At 41.1% G+C, this 19553-nt stretch overlaps 1 protein-coding gene across 1 annotated transcript; it reads right to left on the bottom strand.

Annotated features, from left to right (window-relative positions):
* Positions 1-3763: 3763 nt before the first annotated feature.
* wscd1b (WSC domain containing 1b) lies at positions 3764-17731 on the bottom strand. Its single transcript, XM_044369613.1, has 9 exons — positions 17513-17731; positions 15539-16190; positions 10392-10506; positions 9178-9362; positions 7245-7366; positions 6538-6727; positions 5965-6129; positions 5658-5858; positions 3764-4849 (listed from the first exon to the last, which is right to left on the bottom strand). The coding sequence occupies exons 2-9, from the start codon at positions 15927-15929 to the stop codon at positions 4497-4499; spliced, it is 1722 nt and encodes a 573-aa protein (XP_044225548.1). The 5' UTR covers positions 15930-16190; positions 17513-17731; the 3' UTR covers positions 3764-4496.
* Positions 17732-19553: the final 1822 nt, after the last annotated feature.

The following is a 19553-nucleotide window of genomic DNA, read 5'->3' as shown; positions in this document are numbered from 1 at the left end:
TTCTGAGACCAGTAAAAAGCGTGTGAACTCCACTTCAAACTGAGAACAAACTTTAAATTAAACTAACTGGGTGCCATGGTAATCATTAGGCTCTTACTGACATACATATTACATATTCACTGTGACCCCCTTGAAAAAAAGATGATACATATCTAAGGGTTTATTCTGATGATACATTTGGATTTAAATTCATTCCCAGTTTTTTCCTCATCAAACAAAATGTAGATGATATATTTAATAAATGAACACGTGTCCCTTTTTTGACAATCCCTTGAATATTTCCTGAAATATTAAAGGACCATGAGCAGTATGTGGGTTTTCCATCACTAAATTGACTGGCTGTGACACTCAACAAGCAGCTTCCTCAGTGTTTCATAATACACTGATGAGAGCAGAGAGGCTGCAAATGAGGAAAACAACAGGTGTCGGTCTGAACTGTGTTGGTGCTTGTTAAGGACTGAGGTCAATATGTTATTTTGGTAACATAATATACCAGACTTGATCACAAGGTGGCACTGTGTAATACTCTGTATGACACACTGGAGCTAGAAAAGAAGCTCCATAGATCTAATGCAGCAGTGACTGGTAGTAATAGACATAGTGCTTTTCCTTTTTGCTTGTGTGATGCTGCTCAGACCAGATGCACTTTTAATATATTTTTTATACACTGTATATAACACAGAAGATTTTCTATTTATTGCTGTAGATAAAACGGCCCCCATAAACCACTATTCTCATTATAAAAATCAGGCTTTGATATGATTTTTGAAACAATTTAAATCTCAGCAGAATTATTTTAGGTTTGAGGTTTTCAGGTGAGCAATGAGAAAATCATGTGGTGTTTATATCATAGAGTGATTTGCTACATGCAGAACTCCTATAAGAAAAACATTAAAAGTGTCACATAGTTAACAAAGTACACGTGCAGGCTTTGGATTTCTCTTTTTCTCTATGTGCAAGTTTTTAGTGGTCAGGGCCAAACCCTCGTCCTCTCTCTTTATCCTTGCTTTTGTGACAAGACGGAAGCCTGACTGATATTGACATTGTGTGTCCTTAGAGATTCCTCCTGAGCTGTCAGGACTGGCTCATCTCACTGCCTGTGCTGCTCAGGTAACAAGCTTGACTCCTGTCCATGTGACAGGAGGGAGAGGAGGCTCGCTTTGCCTATACATCATCTGCAGTCTGGCTACATCCTTCTTCTCTCTATCTCTGTCTGTCTCCTTCAGTGAAACTTTATCCTTGTGGTAAAATTTATATATTTTTTTGCCTCTTTAATCCTTTTTAGGTGTGCAAATCAACAGGAGGAAAAGCCAGTAAACACATCACTTTTGACATCACATATTTCCAAAGCAGATGGTGTCGGGTGTCTTAATATAACCCAGACTAGCTGTCAGTCCATTCAGTCTTTATGACAGACACCTGACTGTGAGGCCTTATGGCACTGTGTCTTTAATTAAGCTTAGTCTCAAACTCGTTCGACCCCTTGGGAATAACGCAACTGTTGAAGACAGTCAACATGATGAGTCTGCATGCTTGTCAACCTGACTTCAGTGAACTACTTTCAGCTTTAGCAACTGATACTGCTCATTTCCAGATTTACATTCTGTATTTAATGATCATGCCTGACTATTTGTTGTTTCTTTTTGAGAGATGTTTAATTAATTTAAACTGAGACACAGCTACTGTTTGCACTGGGAAGCTCCAGAGATGGATTGCATGAATGGAATTCTTCTCACCTGCAGCAACCCAAGTATTCAAAACTTTTTTTGTCCCTTTGGGGCAACACAACAATCTGAACATGGATATATTATCACCTTACAAAGTTGACATGCATAAAATGTCAGCAACATTTACATATTTACACATCCAGCAGCTGCAGAGTAACATTAGTATCGATTTGGGGTCCACCTGATGAATGTAAGTCCAATATTCACTTTCTTTTAGCTCTGTTTTGGTCTTTTTAGCTGCTAAATGCCTCACTATCTGTCTTTGTTCAGTGCTGGGCAGATAACATAGAGAGTCTGCTGTGTCTGACACTGATGAGAACGGTGAGAGTGAAGAAAAACAACAATGAGCTGAAAAATGATAAAAATGCTCTGTGAAACTGAGTGAAACTGCAGACTTCGGTGATAATTCTCTATGGGTCCATCACTACGAGCGACCCTTTTCACATTACACATAGTCATTTAATCCATTGTTAATACATACTATATATTGATTGTAGCAACTTTAAAGTCATTGATATTTTCCTGTGCCATGTGTCACATTTTTACATGTCGCTATAAGTTTTTGTTTGTAGAAACGTTAGACAATGTGAAATTGATGCAGTCTATGTGTTACTTTGAATGCATTATTTTCTGTCGAGATGGATCTGTGAGGAGGAAGAGTTATTACTACATCTCTAGGAATCAGATTTTCATATGCTACACATATGTAATCTATTTGAGATCCTATCAGAGCTATGCATTCTGTGTTCAGTCATGCCATTCCCTACATGCTCATGAAACTAAGAAGCTATGCTCAGACCGCAGTCAACCAGAGCAGCTAGCAGCACCATATCACCCTCTTGTTCATCCTGATTGTTATTTGAATGCTCTTTGTTTTTGTAAAATCATCTGCATGAGAAAAGGCTGAATTGCCAGAAAAAAGTCTGCACTACTCCAGATCTTCATTCTCTTTGCATTCAAGTGATAAGAGTCAGAGCTGTGTCTCAGATGTTTCAGACATGTGCGCAAGGAAAAGGTGTACCTGAAGCTCCTGTGAAAAGCTGCAATTGTGTTTTATTAGGATCTTGTTCACAGCATGGTCGTGAACAAGCTCATAAATCCAGGGATTGGATTTTGGTGTGACATTCACTGTTGATACTCAGGAAGGACTTCAACCTTGTGGCTTGTAGCTGGAATCTGTAGTTGGCTGTGCCTCTGTGACAGTGAGTGAACACAATATGATGGAAATACAGCCCTGCAATGAATCCTACCGACTGAATATGAGACCAGAGTGCATGATGTTCTCTTGGAATTCATTACATTCAAGTGTAAAACCTGATACAATGAATCAGTCTCAACCAAAATTAGAAAGCATAAGCTTCAACAGGGAAGCAATTCTGTACTGACTTGCATTAGTTTGTACAAGTGTTAATGACATTGTATATCTCCTTGTAGAGTAACAAGCAAACCTCCATTGTGATCTTTGGACATTTACATGTGTCACTCTATTATATTTGTTGTTACTAATTAACACTATTACAGACAGCTTCTCACTAATTTTTGAAGTTCCTATTTCAAAAAAAAAAAATCTTAGTCACATCATCATGGAATTCAGAAAATTGTGTCATATTTGTCATACAGTATTCATGCCATCCTCTCTGCCTATGAACTACAATCAGGTACACATGCCTCAAAATGTTTAAAGCTTGTTTCATCATTGCAGTGTCATTGCATTTAACCAGCAGGTGGCACTTTTCTTTCAGGCTTTATCGGGAGTAATTAAAATGGTAGATATATACTTGTACAGTATCTGAACAAGTGAGAGTTATTTTACTCTGATTTGTACAGTGAACATGAGTGCTTGTTTTCCTCCAGCTCAACATTGTCCTTTAAACTGGAGGTGCTCTGACAAACTGCCTCAGTGTGAAAGTCTGACAGCTAAATACACAAACCTTGTTGAGACAGTGCTATACTGCCTCACCTTGGTCCATTTAAATGAAAAGCATTTCAATTAATGCAAATGTAAACAACTTCTCTCACAATTCAAACTGAATGCGTTTAATGAAATAAAATGTTTTATTTACAGTTGAAAGCAGTTTCACTTTGATCAACATATTTCTGAGTTCATGTACAGTCATACTGGTAGAATGGAGAGTCCATACAGCCACATCTAGCAGCTTTGAGGCTTTTATCCATCGTGATTGCAAACCTGTAGCAACCAGTGGATTCACACAGAAATTCAGTATAATCTGCATAATGCTTCTGTGGTTGTCACCTATGTTAGTATGACTGGTAACTGTTATTAACATGGGTGTATACTAAAAACACAATATATGTACTAAAGTGAAATATTAAAGAGCCACAGAGAAAACCTCTTTAACCAAAATGAGTCCATCTTTGATTTACACCCATATTTGTGTGTCGGCTACTTTGCTAGATAATCCCAACTCTGTTGGCCAACAAATCATGTCAAATCCTCTCTGAGTACTCATCACATTTGCTGCTCTCAAAGAGGCAGTTCTGGCCCTGAAGCTTTCATCACAGACTTCTGTGTTCCCCATTGGATTTCACAATGAATTGCCATGTTTTCTCCAGTGACCTCCAGTGTGTTTCTGCGACTCTACAGCCATTCACAGTACATCAGCCTTATCAAAGTGTCAGGTGGTCCACTTACATCAGCCTGTGTTCGTGTGTGTGTTCCCCACAGAGCACTTGGTGAAGAACCTCTCTTTGGCAAACCCCTGCTGAACCAGTCATTTAAAGAACTACATGTATGACCTTTTCACATCATCATCTGGGGAGGTATTCTTGTGGAAGTCCGCTAAAGTTCCTGCTCTGCAGCGCCTGGTCAACAGTACCGATAAAGGAGTCAATCATCTGTCTCATGTCATGGGTAAATGGGTCAAAGGAGGGCCGCTGAGCCCCTGAGCGTTTGAAATGGCCATCCTGGTTGCTCTGGGCACAAAGCAACCTCTCTTCAGTCATTGTGATGTTCAGAAAGGCTGTGATGAGACGGAGCTGTGGGAGAAGAGCACGTTGCAGCTCCTCGTAATGCACCACCAGCAGGCGGCGTCCAAACTTCAGCCAGCTTAGAGCGTGGGACGCCCACCAGGGGGCGTAGCTGGAGACAAATTCTGGCCACTCTGCAGGTGGGAGAGGGCACAGATGAGGAACATTCAGACAACAGCTACTTTCAACCAGATATGATTTGATTTGTGAATATGACTGTTGGATCTCTGAAAGTTCAGAATGCAAAATTTCCTTCTTCACAGGGTTCAAAAGATTGATTTGTACAGTAGCCCCTAAAGACAAAACACATAAAAGCAAAAGCATGTGTAGTAATATTTACTACAATTTCCTTAATGTTTGTGCTTCTGCTTTTGTATTTGTTTTGTCCTTAGGTGCCACCATAGATTTGGGAACATAAGTTAAATTTGTGTTTGTGATATCATTACAGGTACGGTGAGAAATGTTTCTTTGCTGTTGTAATTTGGGTGAACTGGCCCTTTAAAAAATACTGTAAACTTTTGTTGTTAAAGATTGTGCCATGTGGCTTTTTACGCTATGTCCAACATGTGATTTTCTGTGAAGGAATGACTGAAGTGCTGTTCAAGTGGACTTTTATGACTCATAAGTATGACATTTTCCAGTTTGTGCTTAACATGAAAGCTGTATTATTCCTGTGTTTGCAGACCACTTAATAGAAAACCTCTCAGACATCACATGAACTATATGCTATTGACAATGGTTAAAGCTGTAATACTGAAGAGTGCGGTCTTCACTGTAAATGTGAAACGGCTTCATGATGTACTCACAGTCACAATCACTGAATGCCCTCTGGCCTACTGTTATCACATCAACAACATAACATTATGCAGCAGTAACTATAGTATCTTTCAGCAGAGCCAGATCCACTCAGCCATCATGTCTTTGTGGGTGGGACTGTGTTACCTTTGCTTTTCCACTGTGCATCTGTGGCGTGTCCTAAATGTCCGGCGCACTTGCGGTTGAATTCAGCCATGAGAGACCGATAAGGGTTTCGAATCAGCAGGATGGCAGAATCAAACATCTCAATCTCTTTCTGACCACTCTCATGGGTCTTAATACAGATGCTGCGGCCACTCTTCCAGTAGTCCTTCTCTCCTTTGAAACCTGGTATAGATGAATAAATGAATTGATAATGGTCAGCTGCAAGGCAATATCTCACTGAGCACTCACTCAAAAGCTCGTTTGAACAGTGAGGCGGTGCCGTCCCCACCTCTGTTGTACAGTGTGCCGTCGAAATAGAAGCTGCCAGTGTAGTAGCCAGTCACAAGCTCGATCAGGTGCCGCACCCAGGTGTTGCCTGCACCAGGAAAACTAGAAAGAGCCACCAGGGAGCTGGATCTCTGAGGCAAAAACATCCTCTCTTTGCACTTGGAGTCTAGAAGGACAGAGTTGTTGTAGTCAATTTTATTTACAAAATAAAGCAGAACTGCACCAGGTCAGAATATATCAAAAAGTGAGGAGGCATAGAGCTCAAAACACAATATTCACCGACACAGTCAGGGAATAATAGACTGCTTTTTTCTGAGGTTATTTTTACAGGCCATTTTACAGGAGGAAAGAGAGGCTGGAACTTTAACTGCTGTGTGTGATCCATAAAAATTACAGACATGGCAGAATGGAACAGGATTAAAATGCAGACACGGTCTGCTAATTACTACATTGTCCCATCTCCCTCTCTTAAACCAATCTGCAAGAGGCTTTACATGACTAGAGTTTGGTTTTAAACACGACCCTGTCACATGCAGATGATTGACACAGTGTTGTACTCAAACAAATATCTCACCAAGGACAGGTGTGTGATACACCTGGTAGTAGTCATGCTCAGTGGGAGCTGTGGGTGTGGAGGTGCTGGTGCGGTTCAGACCAGTGTTCCCCACACACTGCTGGTTTTCAGACTGCTGGTTGATACTGAAGAGAGAGGACGTCCACGTACAGAAACAGTGCGGCTTCTTGAACACAGCCAGCAGGAGCTCCTACAAACCAAAAGCACACAGAGTTCAACATGAGAGTCTGCATCACATCACCACTCCACGCTTTGTTTTTGTTCATTATTTTCTCAGTTACAGAAGGTCAAAATGCTCTACGTCGAAGCACTAGGACAGACACTGTAGTGAATTTCTCTGGAGAAGTTATTCATCATCACACAGTCAGATATACATGCATACAATGAGAATAAATCAAATTGCAGACACAACCAGATGACATGCAGTATTTATACAAGACATTTCTGATTTTGGAGGAGACACAGCTGCATGCAGTCACAACCCAGTGCAGGATCTAGACTATATCCTTCTCATTAGAGGCACATTAAACCTTAAGTATTCAGCAAAATCCAAAGATCTCTGTGCTCCTGTGTGATCTCCTCAGAGCAGAGACGGTTCTCTGAGCTATAGAGTCTCTCCTGGGAGTGGAGAGCCGCTGGTACACTACAGAGAGCTTTGTGCAATCAATTGATCATCAGGTCTCTGATTTCAGGGAACTAATTCAAACCTTGTCTGTGCAGGTCTCGATGCAGGACTGTGTAGTGAGGTTGGGCTGTAAAGAGTCCACGGGGAAGGTGCCGATGATGTTCTTCGGCAACTTGAAGCAACCGCGGTAATGAACATTTCTGACTGGGAGGAGAAAAATACACATGGATATAACAAACAATAGCCTATAGGCTGCACACACTGCACTGCATACTAGTGGCAGACTAAAAAAAATGTATTTGATAAGTTTCACCTCCATTGACCAGCGACTGGGCAAATAAAGGGCTTACTGATAAATAAATGGACAGATTTTCAAAAAGTGTTATTTGGAATCAGTATTGAATTTAAATGACCATTTATTCAAAGTGTTTCTGCCTTGATTATATCCCTATATTTGACTTGAATCATGGTATTATAAATCATTTACCATTCAGCTGCAAATCTCTGGAGATGTTGAGTCTTCCAACCAAAAATATTAATTATCTATATGATATCAAATATTTGACTTTGATGACAACATCCAAAGAATGCGTTTTGGTTTGACTGATACACAGTTGTAATAGTTGGGTATATGCTGACATGTTTCTTTCATATCTTGTTCTTTTAAATGAAATGTACAGTATCGTAAATCATGGAACAGATATGTCAGATAGTAATAATGCGACTACAGTGTAAGAATTCATGTCAAGTTGTCTGTGCTCTACAGTTTCCTCCTCATAGAATATTCTCCACTGAGGAAATCTTCAACAAATGTCATCAATCAAGTTTAAAGCTGTTCTAAGCATGATTTTATGCAAAACCGCACCTGTTTTATCAGCCGAAATCATGAAGTGGGACAACAACAAAGCAGAGTCCCATCACTCATTTGAATGACTCGACTCATCTGCTTCGCCCAAATTATTTTACATTATGAACAAGAAAATCCTTTTGCCACAAGTGAAGTAATGAAGTGAAATACAACAAAGCAAAGATTGTTAAAAGATAGGGCTGGTGATTTTCTATATTTCTAAACAAATCCAATGAAAAGACAAAATCATTGTGTCGGTCTCTCAGTATTTTCTACTTCCCTCACACGTCTGTGACACTGAGCTCCAAGCCCACTGATTCCTACTGAAGACAAAATCTATGTTATTAAAATAATAATAATAGAAGAACGAGTCACAAAAATGTATTTTAAGAGAGGCTCCTTAATTAACTTAAACATCATACAAGTTTGAATAGTGCATTTGTTGGGGACTATTTTCAGCTGTGGATTAATACACATTTAGTGCCTTAAGGACAGGATAAAGGTGCTGCACGATTTGTTTCTGTTTTTCTCATCACATTTTTTCATTACATCAACTACATTTTCATATGACAAAACAGAATAATAAACATCTAAATCACAGTAATCAAAACTCTGTAAAATAAGCAGTTATGATGCAGCTATACTGCTGACGACAGCTCACGGTTACCGGTTATCATTGTTACACATCACTCTTTCCAGAACGTGAGTGTTAAAGGTGCACAGCAATCAGAAATAACGACAATCAGAGCAGTGATGGAAAGATTTGTCACTTTAAACTGAGGTCCAAGACATGCTGATACATCTCAGCTCTCAACACATTCTGAGATGAGTAAAAGACATAAAATTAGAATGTAGATGAAAGCTGCTTGGCTTACAGCTTTTCATGGAGACGGGAAGATGGCTGTCTCTAACCTGAATGCTTATCTCTAAAGATATTGAATGCTACAAGCGACTAAGATTGAAAAACAGAATCAGTGCATAATGTCGTGTCTGTGCTTTTATCCTTGAAAATCTAGCTAATTTTACCTTTGAACAGAACAAAAAAAATGCATATTTATTCAAAAGTTCAGTTATTTTTTCGCTCATCTGTGAAGTCACCCACTGTGCAGCTCGTGCAAAGAACAAATAGAAACTGTCCTGTGTGTTCCCTGAGGGGAAGTTGACTCACATTTTCTGTGACCTGGCAGCTGCTCCTCCACCTTGTAAATGGAGAGACGGCCCACACCGCCACAGGGGGACCCCCTCTCACCCCGACACACCAGACTACAATCCTCCTCAGGAGCCCGCGGGCTACTGATCCGGTTCCCGCAGTGGCATTCAGCTCCATACTCCAGGCCTGCAAACTGGTACCCACTAACCACACACACACACACACACACACACACACACATCAATAGTCACACAGTTATCAATCCATAACCTCAAGCTATTGCCCTCAGGCTAAGCCATCCCACAGGACATTAGTTAACATTTCAAACTTATCATTTAACTCAAACTTCCCAGCATCATATCTGCAGTATGGTACGTCCCCTGTGATATTTGTCAGTACTTCTCCCTTCTGCACTCATCTGACCGTGTAATGCCTTTTTCCAGCTGAACTCCGGTCACCTCTGATCTGTGCTTTACATATCAAGGCTGTTATGACTCATCCCGCCTCCTCCATCTTTATCCACCCATATAAGGAAAGACAGAGACCTCATCAAAATTGACCTTTTCATATATGTCCTTTGAAGCTTCCTCATAAATTGTCTTGACTTTTTACTTTTTGCTCATCGCGGTAATTGGCCTGCTCAGGTAACGAGCACGAGTGCTCTCTATGTGGATGGGGGTTGGTGGTGGGAGGGGGGGCTCGGTGGGCTTGAGATGTGAGCACTAACTCTAAGTCTGACCGTATCCATCTGTCTTCTGCTGTTCTGTTTCAGCAGGGTTATACTACTTCCTTAAGATATTAAAAGGAATAATTCAAGCAGGTCATTCCTTGAGTTTGCTTTGAAAAATCCACCTACCTATCCACATTTTCAATGCTGCAATGCTGCACAGTCAGCTCACTCTGACCCAATCACAAGATTTTCACACCATAGCCACAGGAACGTACATACCTCACCACCAATTTATTCACCAACTGCTGTCAGCTCATTAAGCTTTCTCACACATACACACCTCCCTCCTTCCTTCTTCTGCAACAGATCAAGCCTTCTGTCCTGGCCTGCTCCTCACTCTCCCCTCTCTCACCCCCTCATCTTTTACTGTCATCCAGCCACCTGGCTCTGCGCTGGCTCGAAACACAGGAGGCATTCATGGAGGAGACTGAGATCCAAAGCATTTACTCAAACAGCAGGCCTTCTGTGGTCCCTTCACAGGAGCCCGCCGCGAATGCATTACCTTTCTGAGCAGGTGTCTTGACACAGAGAACTGGTCATTTTGCGCAGGTCATAAAGCATGGTTCCTCCCAGGGCTCGATCACTGGCATTGTGCAGGAAGCAACCGATGTAGGTTCCTGCATGTGTCAAAAAACAAAAAACAAAAAAACAGAGACAAAAATCATTCAGACTGAAAAATTCGCTCACTCAGCAAGTGCTCTAACAAAACATTTTGGGCTGAAATAATTTGCCAGTTAATCGATTCGTGGATCTATGAACAAATTAACTGACAACAATTAAGACAATAAATTATGCATTTGAGTATTTGTCAAGTAAATATACTAAACATTCTGTTTCCAGCAACTCAAATGTGAGGACTTGCTGCTTTTCCTTTGTTTTATATGATTATAAATTGAATATCTTTGTGTTTTGGATTGTTAATTGGACAAAACACACAATCTGAAGCTGTCATGTTGGGTTCTGGGAAATAGTGATGAGAATTTATTCTGACATTTTATTGACTACACTACTGATCAATAAAAAAACAGATAAATGAAAAGAATCAATAGTTGAAGCCATAATAACATGAATTACATTAAATATGAAGATGATTACTCGGGTTTTTAGGTTTAATCATTGTTTCACAAAATAAAATAAAAATAGACATCTGCTTTGTTCAGTGTTAAACACCGAAATTCAAACATTGCATTCCCACAATTAGCCATAAATGGATGTTGACAGACTCCTCGTTAACTTGATTTGGACATAAACCAGACTTCCTCTGTCTTTAGTCTGGCACTGGCAATGTCCTCTATGCCTGCCAATGCAGTCTTTGCGTCAGCAGTTACTCACAGTATTGTGAGCCATAATATCCAACTAATTTATAACAAGACCTAATTTATCATCCAATATAAATTCTTCTTATTCCTGTAGTACTGTGAACCTATTTACTTGCACTAGAATAAAAATCACCCCTGCAGAAAGAAGGCTATAAGACATAATAGGCTACGACAGACTATTATGATGTGCTGACAAGATTAAGGCTCCATATAAAATGTCATCCAAATTCAGTCTTTGATGTTATCCTTGTATTTGCTACATTGCTACATCAAACTCAGCTCAGCTAACACATAAAAGTCTTCTTTATAAATATCAGTCTCTGTGTGGAGAGAAGCATATGAATTTCTTTTGTATGCAGACTTCATTTACATCTCGCCCCTTGGGTCTGAGGCCGTTATATTTTTGAGGTTATATGCTACATGTTTTTACTCATTCCTGACCATACAGTTGTGAACAGATTATAGTCTATCTATTGGTGTATGGGGTACATGCAGATAATTCCTCATTGTTGGCTTTTAGGTTTATTTTAGAATCCCTTGTATCAATCTGTATTCATAGATGTTTTAAAGGCTTCAAGGACACTGAGGATTTCGTTTTTTCTGTTTACTACCAGCATAATGGTCAAAGGGAGGATTTAAAAAGTGTTGGAGGAGAAGCATGCTCTCAGAATTGAAGAGATGTGGCAGTAAGGTGCACAGACAAGATGGAAGCAAGCCATGGACCGTGAAATCTCTGGCAGGCCCAGCATCACCATATCGAATTTGATTCAATCAGTCCGCAATGTCCTCTGAAGCCCATCCAGCCTGTTGTGCTGGGGCGAGGCTGAGTCACCAGCCGCCTGTGCCTTAAGAGACAAATGCTGGAGAACACCAGCAGCTACTGCTTGAAAGCACTAAGAGACAGGCGCTGCCAAAGTCCGAGGCAGGAACCATCTCAAGAGGCATCACCCCAGGTGAGCCCCCTACCTCCCTCACCCACCCAGCGGGGCAGGTCATTGCTTTAATCAAAGTGAAGGAGGCCCCAGGCAGCTGCAGCTGGGGTTAATGGAGGGAAGCAGCCCAAATTCCCAGACATCATAGAAATGACTGCACTCAGGTCTGACACTGTGCCACTTTCTTAAACACTAAGACAGATGGCTGCGCTGGAGCTGATTCTTCCCTGCAGGATTGGATGGAGAAGCCAATGACAGGATGACCAAGTATGAGGACATATGCCACTACCACAGGCAGCAGTGTGTGTGTCCATTAAAGTGGGCTGAGGAGGGTCTCTCTGCTGGCTGGGTCTATAATATCCTCACTGTCACTGATGTGAGGAGGGTCATCCAAACCACAGCAGAGGGGCTTTAACACGTGGTGTGCTGACCAAAGCCAGGGTCAGAGAGGATCATCTCAACAGGGCGTCTAACACTGAAAAACCCAAAATACCCAGCGACTGCATGAGACTCCTAAATCCATCAGCATATATATATGTACAATAAGATCACCTGCATGTCTCTTGAATTTTGCAGGAGAATCAACACAAACTTCATAAAAATCAAATATCGAGACACAGAGAATTTGGCTCCTGCTGTGAAACCCCTGTAAAAATTTCTTACTTCTGATCCCTCTGCACATCTCTGGCCGTGTAATACTTCTGATATGTACTTTACATATCAAGGAATTTGTGACTCATCCCTGCGAGGCACAAAATTTCCAGCAGCAGACACCAAGTATTATGCATCTTCCACTTTTATTATAAAATGTTTGAATAGATAGGTCTCCTGAATCTATGAATATCTGAGACTTGAAAAGCATGTGCAAACTTTTTCATCCAGTCGTGTAATGTTATTACTGCTTTGTGCAGTGTGTCATATTAGTCAGTTAACAAAGATGGAATAAAGATCAAATAGGGACAAAAATAAAAAAATAATACACCTAAAGATATTATAATTCAAACATCGGCTTTTGATTTGAACTGCAGGCCTTAAATCTTGCAGATTATATGATGTTCTATTTTTCTTTCTTTTCCTTATTTTTCAATACTTTCCATAGAGCTTGACAGATACATGTCCAGAGGCATCATCTGTGAGATTTGGATAACAAGTTTGTGTTGGATGTATAAAAGTTTAAAATGATTGTAAAACTTGGCTGAACAGCTTATTATAGTCCTGATTTAGAATTGTATCATTTGTATTTGACTCACAGAGACTACAAACACTTTACCAGTATCCTCTTAATTTCCCTGCTCTGATGCCTTTCTTTTTAGAAAGACATCAGGGATGATATCTGACATTGGTGTAATTGAGGCTGCAGCTAATGATTATTTTCATTATTGATCAATGTGTTTTTGGGAAACGCGCTTATTCACTTTCTTGATGAGAGTTGGATGAGAACATTGATACCCCTGTCATGCCTATAGTGCAGATAGTGACCCTTGCTTTTTTCTTGAAACCTTCAGCCAGTTACTCCTCCAGGACATGTGGCAAAATAGACCTGGGTAATTTAATTCTATGTCCTGGGTAATACTTTAAAAAGAACCTTTGCCAGATGGCAGTTACTAAAACTGATCTCATTCCTGCCTCTAACATTTTTCATCTGTATCACACTACTTAGTGACTGAGCAGTTATGTAGTGTCTGTTTAAAAAAGGATTAAGAGCTCTTGCAGGATGCTTTTCAAGAATGAGCTGGAAGAACAAATGTTCCACTGGAGATAATTCCATTGTATTCATCATTTCAACAAAATGGCAAAAGCTCTGACAGGCACCGTTAAACAATAGAGTAATCAAGGATATCTTCAAGCACTCATGTAATGGCGAAGGCTTCTTAGCACAATGCAAGTAAGGAATCTTATCATTTTTATCTTCATAATTGCTTATTTATTTTCTAGAAGCTACTTTGGTGCCTGTCTTTTCCCTCTCTGGTTTTGAGAGGATCAGTGAGCACAATCCCTCATCTACAAGATCTGAAGCACCCACACGTAAAATGTCATATAAATGTATAATGAAGCTCTTCTAAATGTTTTAAGGTCATGATTATCTGTTCATGAATGTACAATGAAGCCTGTTGTGAGCGTGCTATGTGAGCCCTGTGCAGAGAGTGCATTACCTCGGCTCCAGGCCAACCGAGCTAAAAAAAATAAATCACAAAATAGAAAATAAACTTGTAGATTTGTTCCTTCATATATTATTCACCAGGAAAACCGCTGTCTCAGTCAACAAGTCCTCACTAGGATATTTCAATCTCACACATCCTCCCTTCCGCTGCTCTATTTCAGATAGCAGGATATAGTGTTATAGTTGAGAGAGCTTCAAAGACAACAGAGGTACACAACCTTGGCTGCAGATATACAAGGACGGTTAATGATTGGCAAAACCACATTAGCTGTTGTGATGAGGCCACACAACCACCAGTCAGCTATACTGGCGGTCCATGAGTGTTAAAAAATAAGACAGTAGTTTGTGGTGAAGAATAATATTCATTTTGTATTCACAAAATGCTGCTCAGCTAGTTAAAAATAGTATCCGGTTGGCTTAGCTATCACTTTCATTTTGTTAGCACCTCACTTGCACACTAATTAATGTAATGAGGGCAAGCAGTGGCCAATGGTCACATGTTAACATTAACACTGGTTGCCTGGCTTCTTCTGCCTGCTGGCTAGTTAGCTGTTGAGAGTCTTATGAGGCTACAAGTCAGAGTCTTTAAAGGTGAAATCCACTGATATTTCACATCAGCATGTGTTTTCAGGTGTTGGGGAGTATACTTCATGTGTGAATAAAGTAGTATAAAGCCTTCTGTGGCTCCAGAGGGAGCTGCATGAAATCTGATAAATTGCCTCAAGTGATGTCACTTGAGTCAGTGTCAGTTGGGGCTGAACACTAAAACTCTGAAAATGAAAACAATCGAGGGGTGTGGAGTTAGAAACAAGTGAGGTTGCCAGACATCTGTAGCCCACTCCACATCTCTGCTAGAGGCTAGCAGCTCCAGGCTATAATAGCAACTACTGCACACCTGCATCTCTGAACTGTCAGTGGTTGAGTTGCATTGAGTGTTGTGTGCTGAGTGTTGTGCAGAGTTATTGTATTGTATTGTTTTGACAAGGAAGAGGAATGTCTGGGAAATAATAAATAAAGCATATCATCTCTGGTTCGTCAATTTTGATCCTCTTTTTTACTCTCCATTGTGAGTCCTACAATGTTACAGGAGAGCAAAACCAAATCAGTGTAGTAATCTTTTAGAGATGAAACTTGGACTCAATGTACAAAACAAATCCAATTTTGTAAACCATTACAATTCAGTAACTATTACATTTGTATTCATAGAAACAGCTGCTAGGTCTGTGTAGTTACTTACCTTTGAGTCTGCTGCTCCTGTGGGGAGAAACTCTCTGCTCTGGACTCTCTGGCAGTAGACTGTGAAACCAGCGGTGATGCAAGTGTTGGACCCCCAGGCTTCGTGAAGCAGGCCAGTGTCGCCCTGCCTTGGCTCCCCCTCCGGACACAGACTGAACGGTGGCCCATCTGGAGCGTGCCCTCACGCCCAGGCCTGCAGCCCTGAGGACGGTAGGAGGTGCTGCGAGGGACAGCAGGGGCGGCAGGCCTGCAAGGTTTGGCTGGGCTACTCTGATGCTGGAGCGCTGCAGGAGCAGGATGCTGCCTGCCATAAGATAGGCAATACCCAGACAGAGCAGCAGCATCTGAGCCCGCTTCAAGAAGCAGTGCAGTCTGTAGAGGGGAGCCACCATTCCCACACCGGTTACCGTCTCTCACCTCAGTGGAAGGCCATTTCATGGATTAGGAATGAGAAAATGGATCTGTAACCTACTTACAACTTCAAAATCTTGGAAAGACCTGCAGCATCTGGCAACGGTGTAGACATTTGGTCTTGGTCCTTCATTGCCACAGAGCCCAATAGCAGCAGTGGAACAATGGATGTGTTTACAACAGAGAGGGATTTAATATCCGAGGCTGTGGTCACTGACTCCAGGATGATCCTCGGGGAAAAGCTGAGGCACACACACACAAAAAAAAACATAAACAGCTGGATTTAAAGCAAAAGTGTATTTCTCTGTATGTGGGCACAATCAAAGGGAAAATATGTGCCTGGTGGATTAGATGCACAGCCCATGTTGACATATGGGCTTGTGTTTCTGTCTTGCAGCATCTTACAACACATCCCTTGGTGTCTGCTGCTTGGTTGCTTTCTTTCCTGTCATTTGTTTTTAATTCAAAACCCTGCCTGAAGTTGTGTTCTGCAATTCCTGTTTTTATCAGTGTGTTGAGATTGTGCTATTCTACCACATAAAAATAAAATCAGCCTTTTGAAAACAAGAAAATTAGGATATTACACCAATCTTTAATAATGTGGCTTTTAAGCTGGATTTTCTATCAATGCAGATTCCAGCATTGTTAGATAATATTTATCTTAACACCGGCAGCTTCACAATCTAAGTCTCAGTTATCAGAGGGAAATGACATCATGTGATAAAAAACTGTCTGGAGAGCGCATTAGGAGTGCTTATGAAATAGGGATTATCATAGCAGTATGCAGACCATCTCTGGCCTCATCTGTAGAGAGATGAATAAGTGATGAGTACAAAAAACATGCAGCGATGAGATGTTAACTGCTGAAGATTTCTGAGTAATTATTATGTCAAACACACTAGTATTCATTGTTTCATCAAGCCTGATACTTTGATGAGAGGAGCAGTGAAGTGCACCTCTGACCTGCTCTTGTGTGTTTTTGCCTGTGTTTTCTGTCATTATGGTCACTTGCTGCTCGTCACCTTCTTTGACACAGCTGATTGTACGTGCAGCCCATAGAGATTCCCATATAACACCAGCTAGGAGTGTAAACGCAACAATACAGTCTCCCCTCCTTCTCATCTGATGATATCCATTAATGCCTCGTCGTCTCAGTGGCCGTCACACACCGTCATGCCCTTCAGCTCTACTTTTCATCTCAGGCCTCTTGTGGACTATCTTGTGCAGTCACACTCACTGTAGCCTCAAACCCCCTCCAAAAAAGTAGGGGTGCGGTGCTCCCGAGGATAGAAGCAACAGTTTGTACAATGATCAAGTCCGAGTGCCCAAGTTATGTTCAACTGCACATTTGTACGCATAAAATAACTCACTATCATGCAAGAAATGATTCTAAAATACCCATGTCTGATTTGATTCAGAGTGGATGGGAGGTTGAAAGAGAAATGAATAAACAGCGAGAGTAAACACGCATCACCTATTTAAGAATCCGAGGTCTTCCATCTTAAAAACCCTCTCACTGTGCCTCCACCATTTACAGTAGAGGATATTTGAACATGCGGCTTACCTTCAACAGTGGAGTATTACGCACTGCATCCTTGTATCATGCGATCACTTATCAGTTTATGGCCGTTATGATCGCTGTTTCCCCCGCTTATTGTCCACTGAAGGTCCCCTCAGCTCTCCAGCATTTCCCAGAGCTGGTGTTATATAAGCTCTCTCTCTCTCTCTCTCTCTCTCTCTCTCTCTCTCTCTCTCTCTTTCTCTCTCTTTCTCTCTCCCTCTCAGCAGCCAGTGCTGCTCTCCGTCGCTCTGAAAGGCTGGCACGGCGATATAAAGCACAGGCAGTGTGTGTGTGTGTGTGTATTTTGTGTGTGTGTGTATGTGTGTGTGTGTGTGTGTGTGTGTGTGTGTGTGTGTGTTGGTGAAAGAGGAGGTGATGGGGAGGAGGAGGAGGGGTAGCAGTCTCATTTGCATTGGTGATTTAAACGCGTCACAGCTCCTCCACTGTGCAAACGGGTGAATCGTGTCCAGCAGTCCACAGCTCGCACTGCAGGGGGGCCGTATAATAAACAGCTTCACTGTATATACTGTAGCCTATCTTCTGACACCGAGCGTCATATCCAGCGTGTCTTTTATCGCCGCGCACCCTGTGTTGGACCACGATCTCCCTCGTAAATCACTGAAGAGAGAGACAGTTCACTGACACTACACTGAGTTTCCGGGGGGGAATATATACTGTATACTATTTGAAGGACATTTGGCTTTGTGCGGGTTTAGTAAGACCAAAGAATGAGAGCAAATGGGATCCACCAAGGTTGTTTTTCTCATTATAATCGAGAGCAAGGACCAGGCAAAATTAAAGAAAAAAGACTCGGAAGACATTTATTTCGCAGTTATATCTCTAAAGTCCCATCATGACTAAAGATCCTGATAGTAGCTGATAGTTCAGAGATCCACAAGTCAAATAATTTGTCTCATTGACCAATTTCTTGTGCTAATTGATAGTTATTACATTGTTGAACGTTAGTTTAGTTGAAGTAATAACTACTAAATGAATGGACTTTGCCATGGATGACACGTCCCTGCCTTTCAGCACCATGGACAGCTCTCCTGCGCGCTCCTGGATGGACATGGATAATTAGCTCATAGCAAAGCGCTTTGTCATGGCTGATTGACCTTCACACTAAGGCCTTCACAGACCGTGTAAATCCTGGATACAAGTGCTGGTGTGTTCAAGACTGCAGAGGTCCAAAATATATGCATCTCCAGTCTTTTAATTTAGTCCGGAGTCTTAAAATGTTAATCTGCTGTGGAGTCCCCAAATGTTAAAAAGTTATGTTTCATAAAACATCAGAAGAAATCTGGGAGTGCTTTGAAACGACTTCACGCTTTTTTCTTAATCAAGTGGTTTGAAGAATGTTCTAAACGTCTCGAAGATGGGATGTTGTAGGGGAAATGATCCACATTTCAAGATATACAGTAAGGATATGCTACTCATTTTTTCAGCCTCGTTTTTTTTGTTGTGATTCTTCTCCCCACGCTCACAAATCTCATCTTCCATCTTATGAGGACTTGAGGATGTCTAAGTACTCTTACATATTATAAGATAAGTGGTTCACTACCAGATGCATACAAGTGGTTTGTGATAATCCATAAAATAATCATCCTGCTATTACAACTGTACTATACAAGTTTCTCAAAACTCACCTTTTTAGAACTGCTGTTAATATCCTGTGCTGCATTGTGCCTTTAGAGTGTTTTTAGTTATCAAGGATCTTTTTTTAACTTTCTAAGTGTTCTATGGAGAAATGCTGGGACCATAAAGCAGCTCAGAAGAGACTGCCGAAAAGCTGAGAGGAGGTGGAGAAAATCAAAACTGCACATTGACCGGGACATTTTCAAAAACACCCTCAGGAACTACAACAGAAGCTAATTGAAACAGGCCAGAAAATAATTCTTCTCAACTCTTATCGACACCCACAAAAACGATCCAAAACACCTTTTCTCAACCATTGATGAACTCATTAGCCCCTCCCCTGCTGTTTCTTCTGATACTTTCTCAACCGCCAAATGCAATGAATTTGTATCATTTTTAACGACAAAAT

This window comes from Thunnus albacares, chromosome 13, assembly GCF_914725855.1.
Source record: "Thunnus albacares chromosome 13, fThuAlb1.1, whole genome shotgun sequence".
In the NCBI taxonomy this organism is placed as follows: domain Eukaryota; kingdom Metazoa; phylum Chordata; class Actinopteri; order Scombriformes; family Scombridae; genus Thunnus; species Thunnus albacares.
This window is presented reverse-complemented; position numbering and strand designations above follow the sequence as displayed.

What these genes read in the sequence shown, in the direction of transcription:
- wscd1b (XM_044369613.1), bottom strand. Translation starts at nt 15,929, where the DNA reads ATGGTGGCTCCCCTCTACAGACTGCACTGCTTCTTGAAGCGGGCTCAG. An exon ending in GTATCACACACCTGTCCTTG is followed by an intron (nt 6,130 to 6,537) that starts GTGAGATATTTG and finishes CTGTCCTTCTAG; the next exon opens with ACTCCAAGTGCAAAGAGAGG. An exon ending in TGCACAGTGGAAAAGCAAAG is followed by an intron (nt 4,850 to 5,657) that starts GTAACACAGTCC and finishes TCCCACCTGCAG; the next exon opens with AGTGGCCAGAATTTGTCTCC.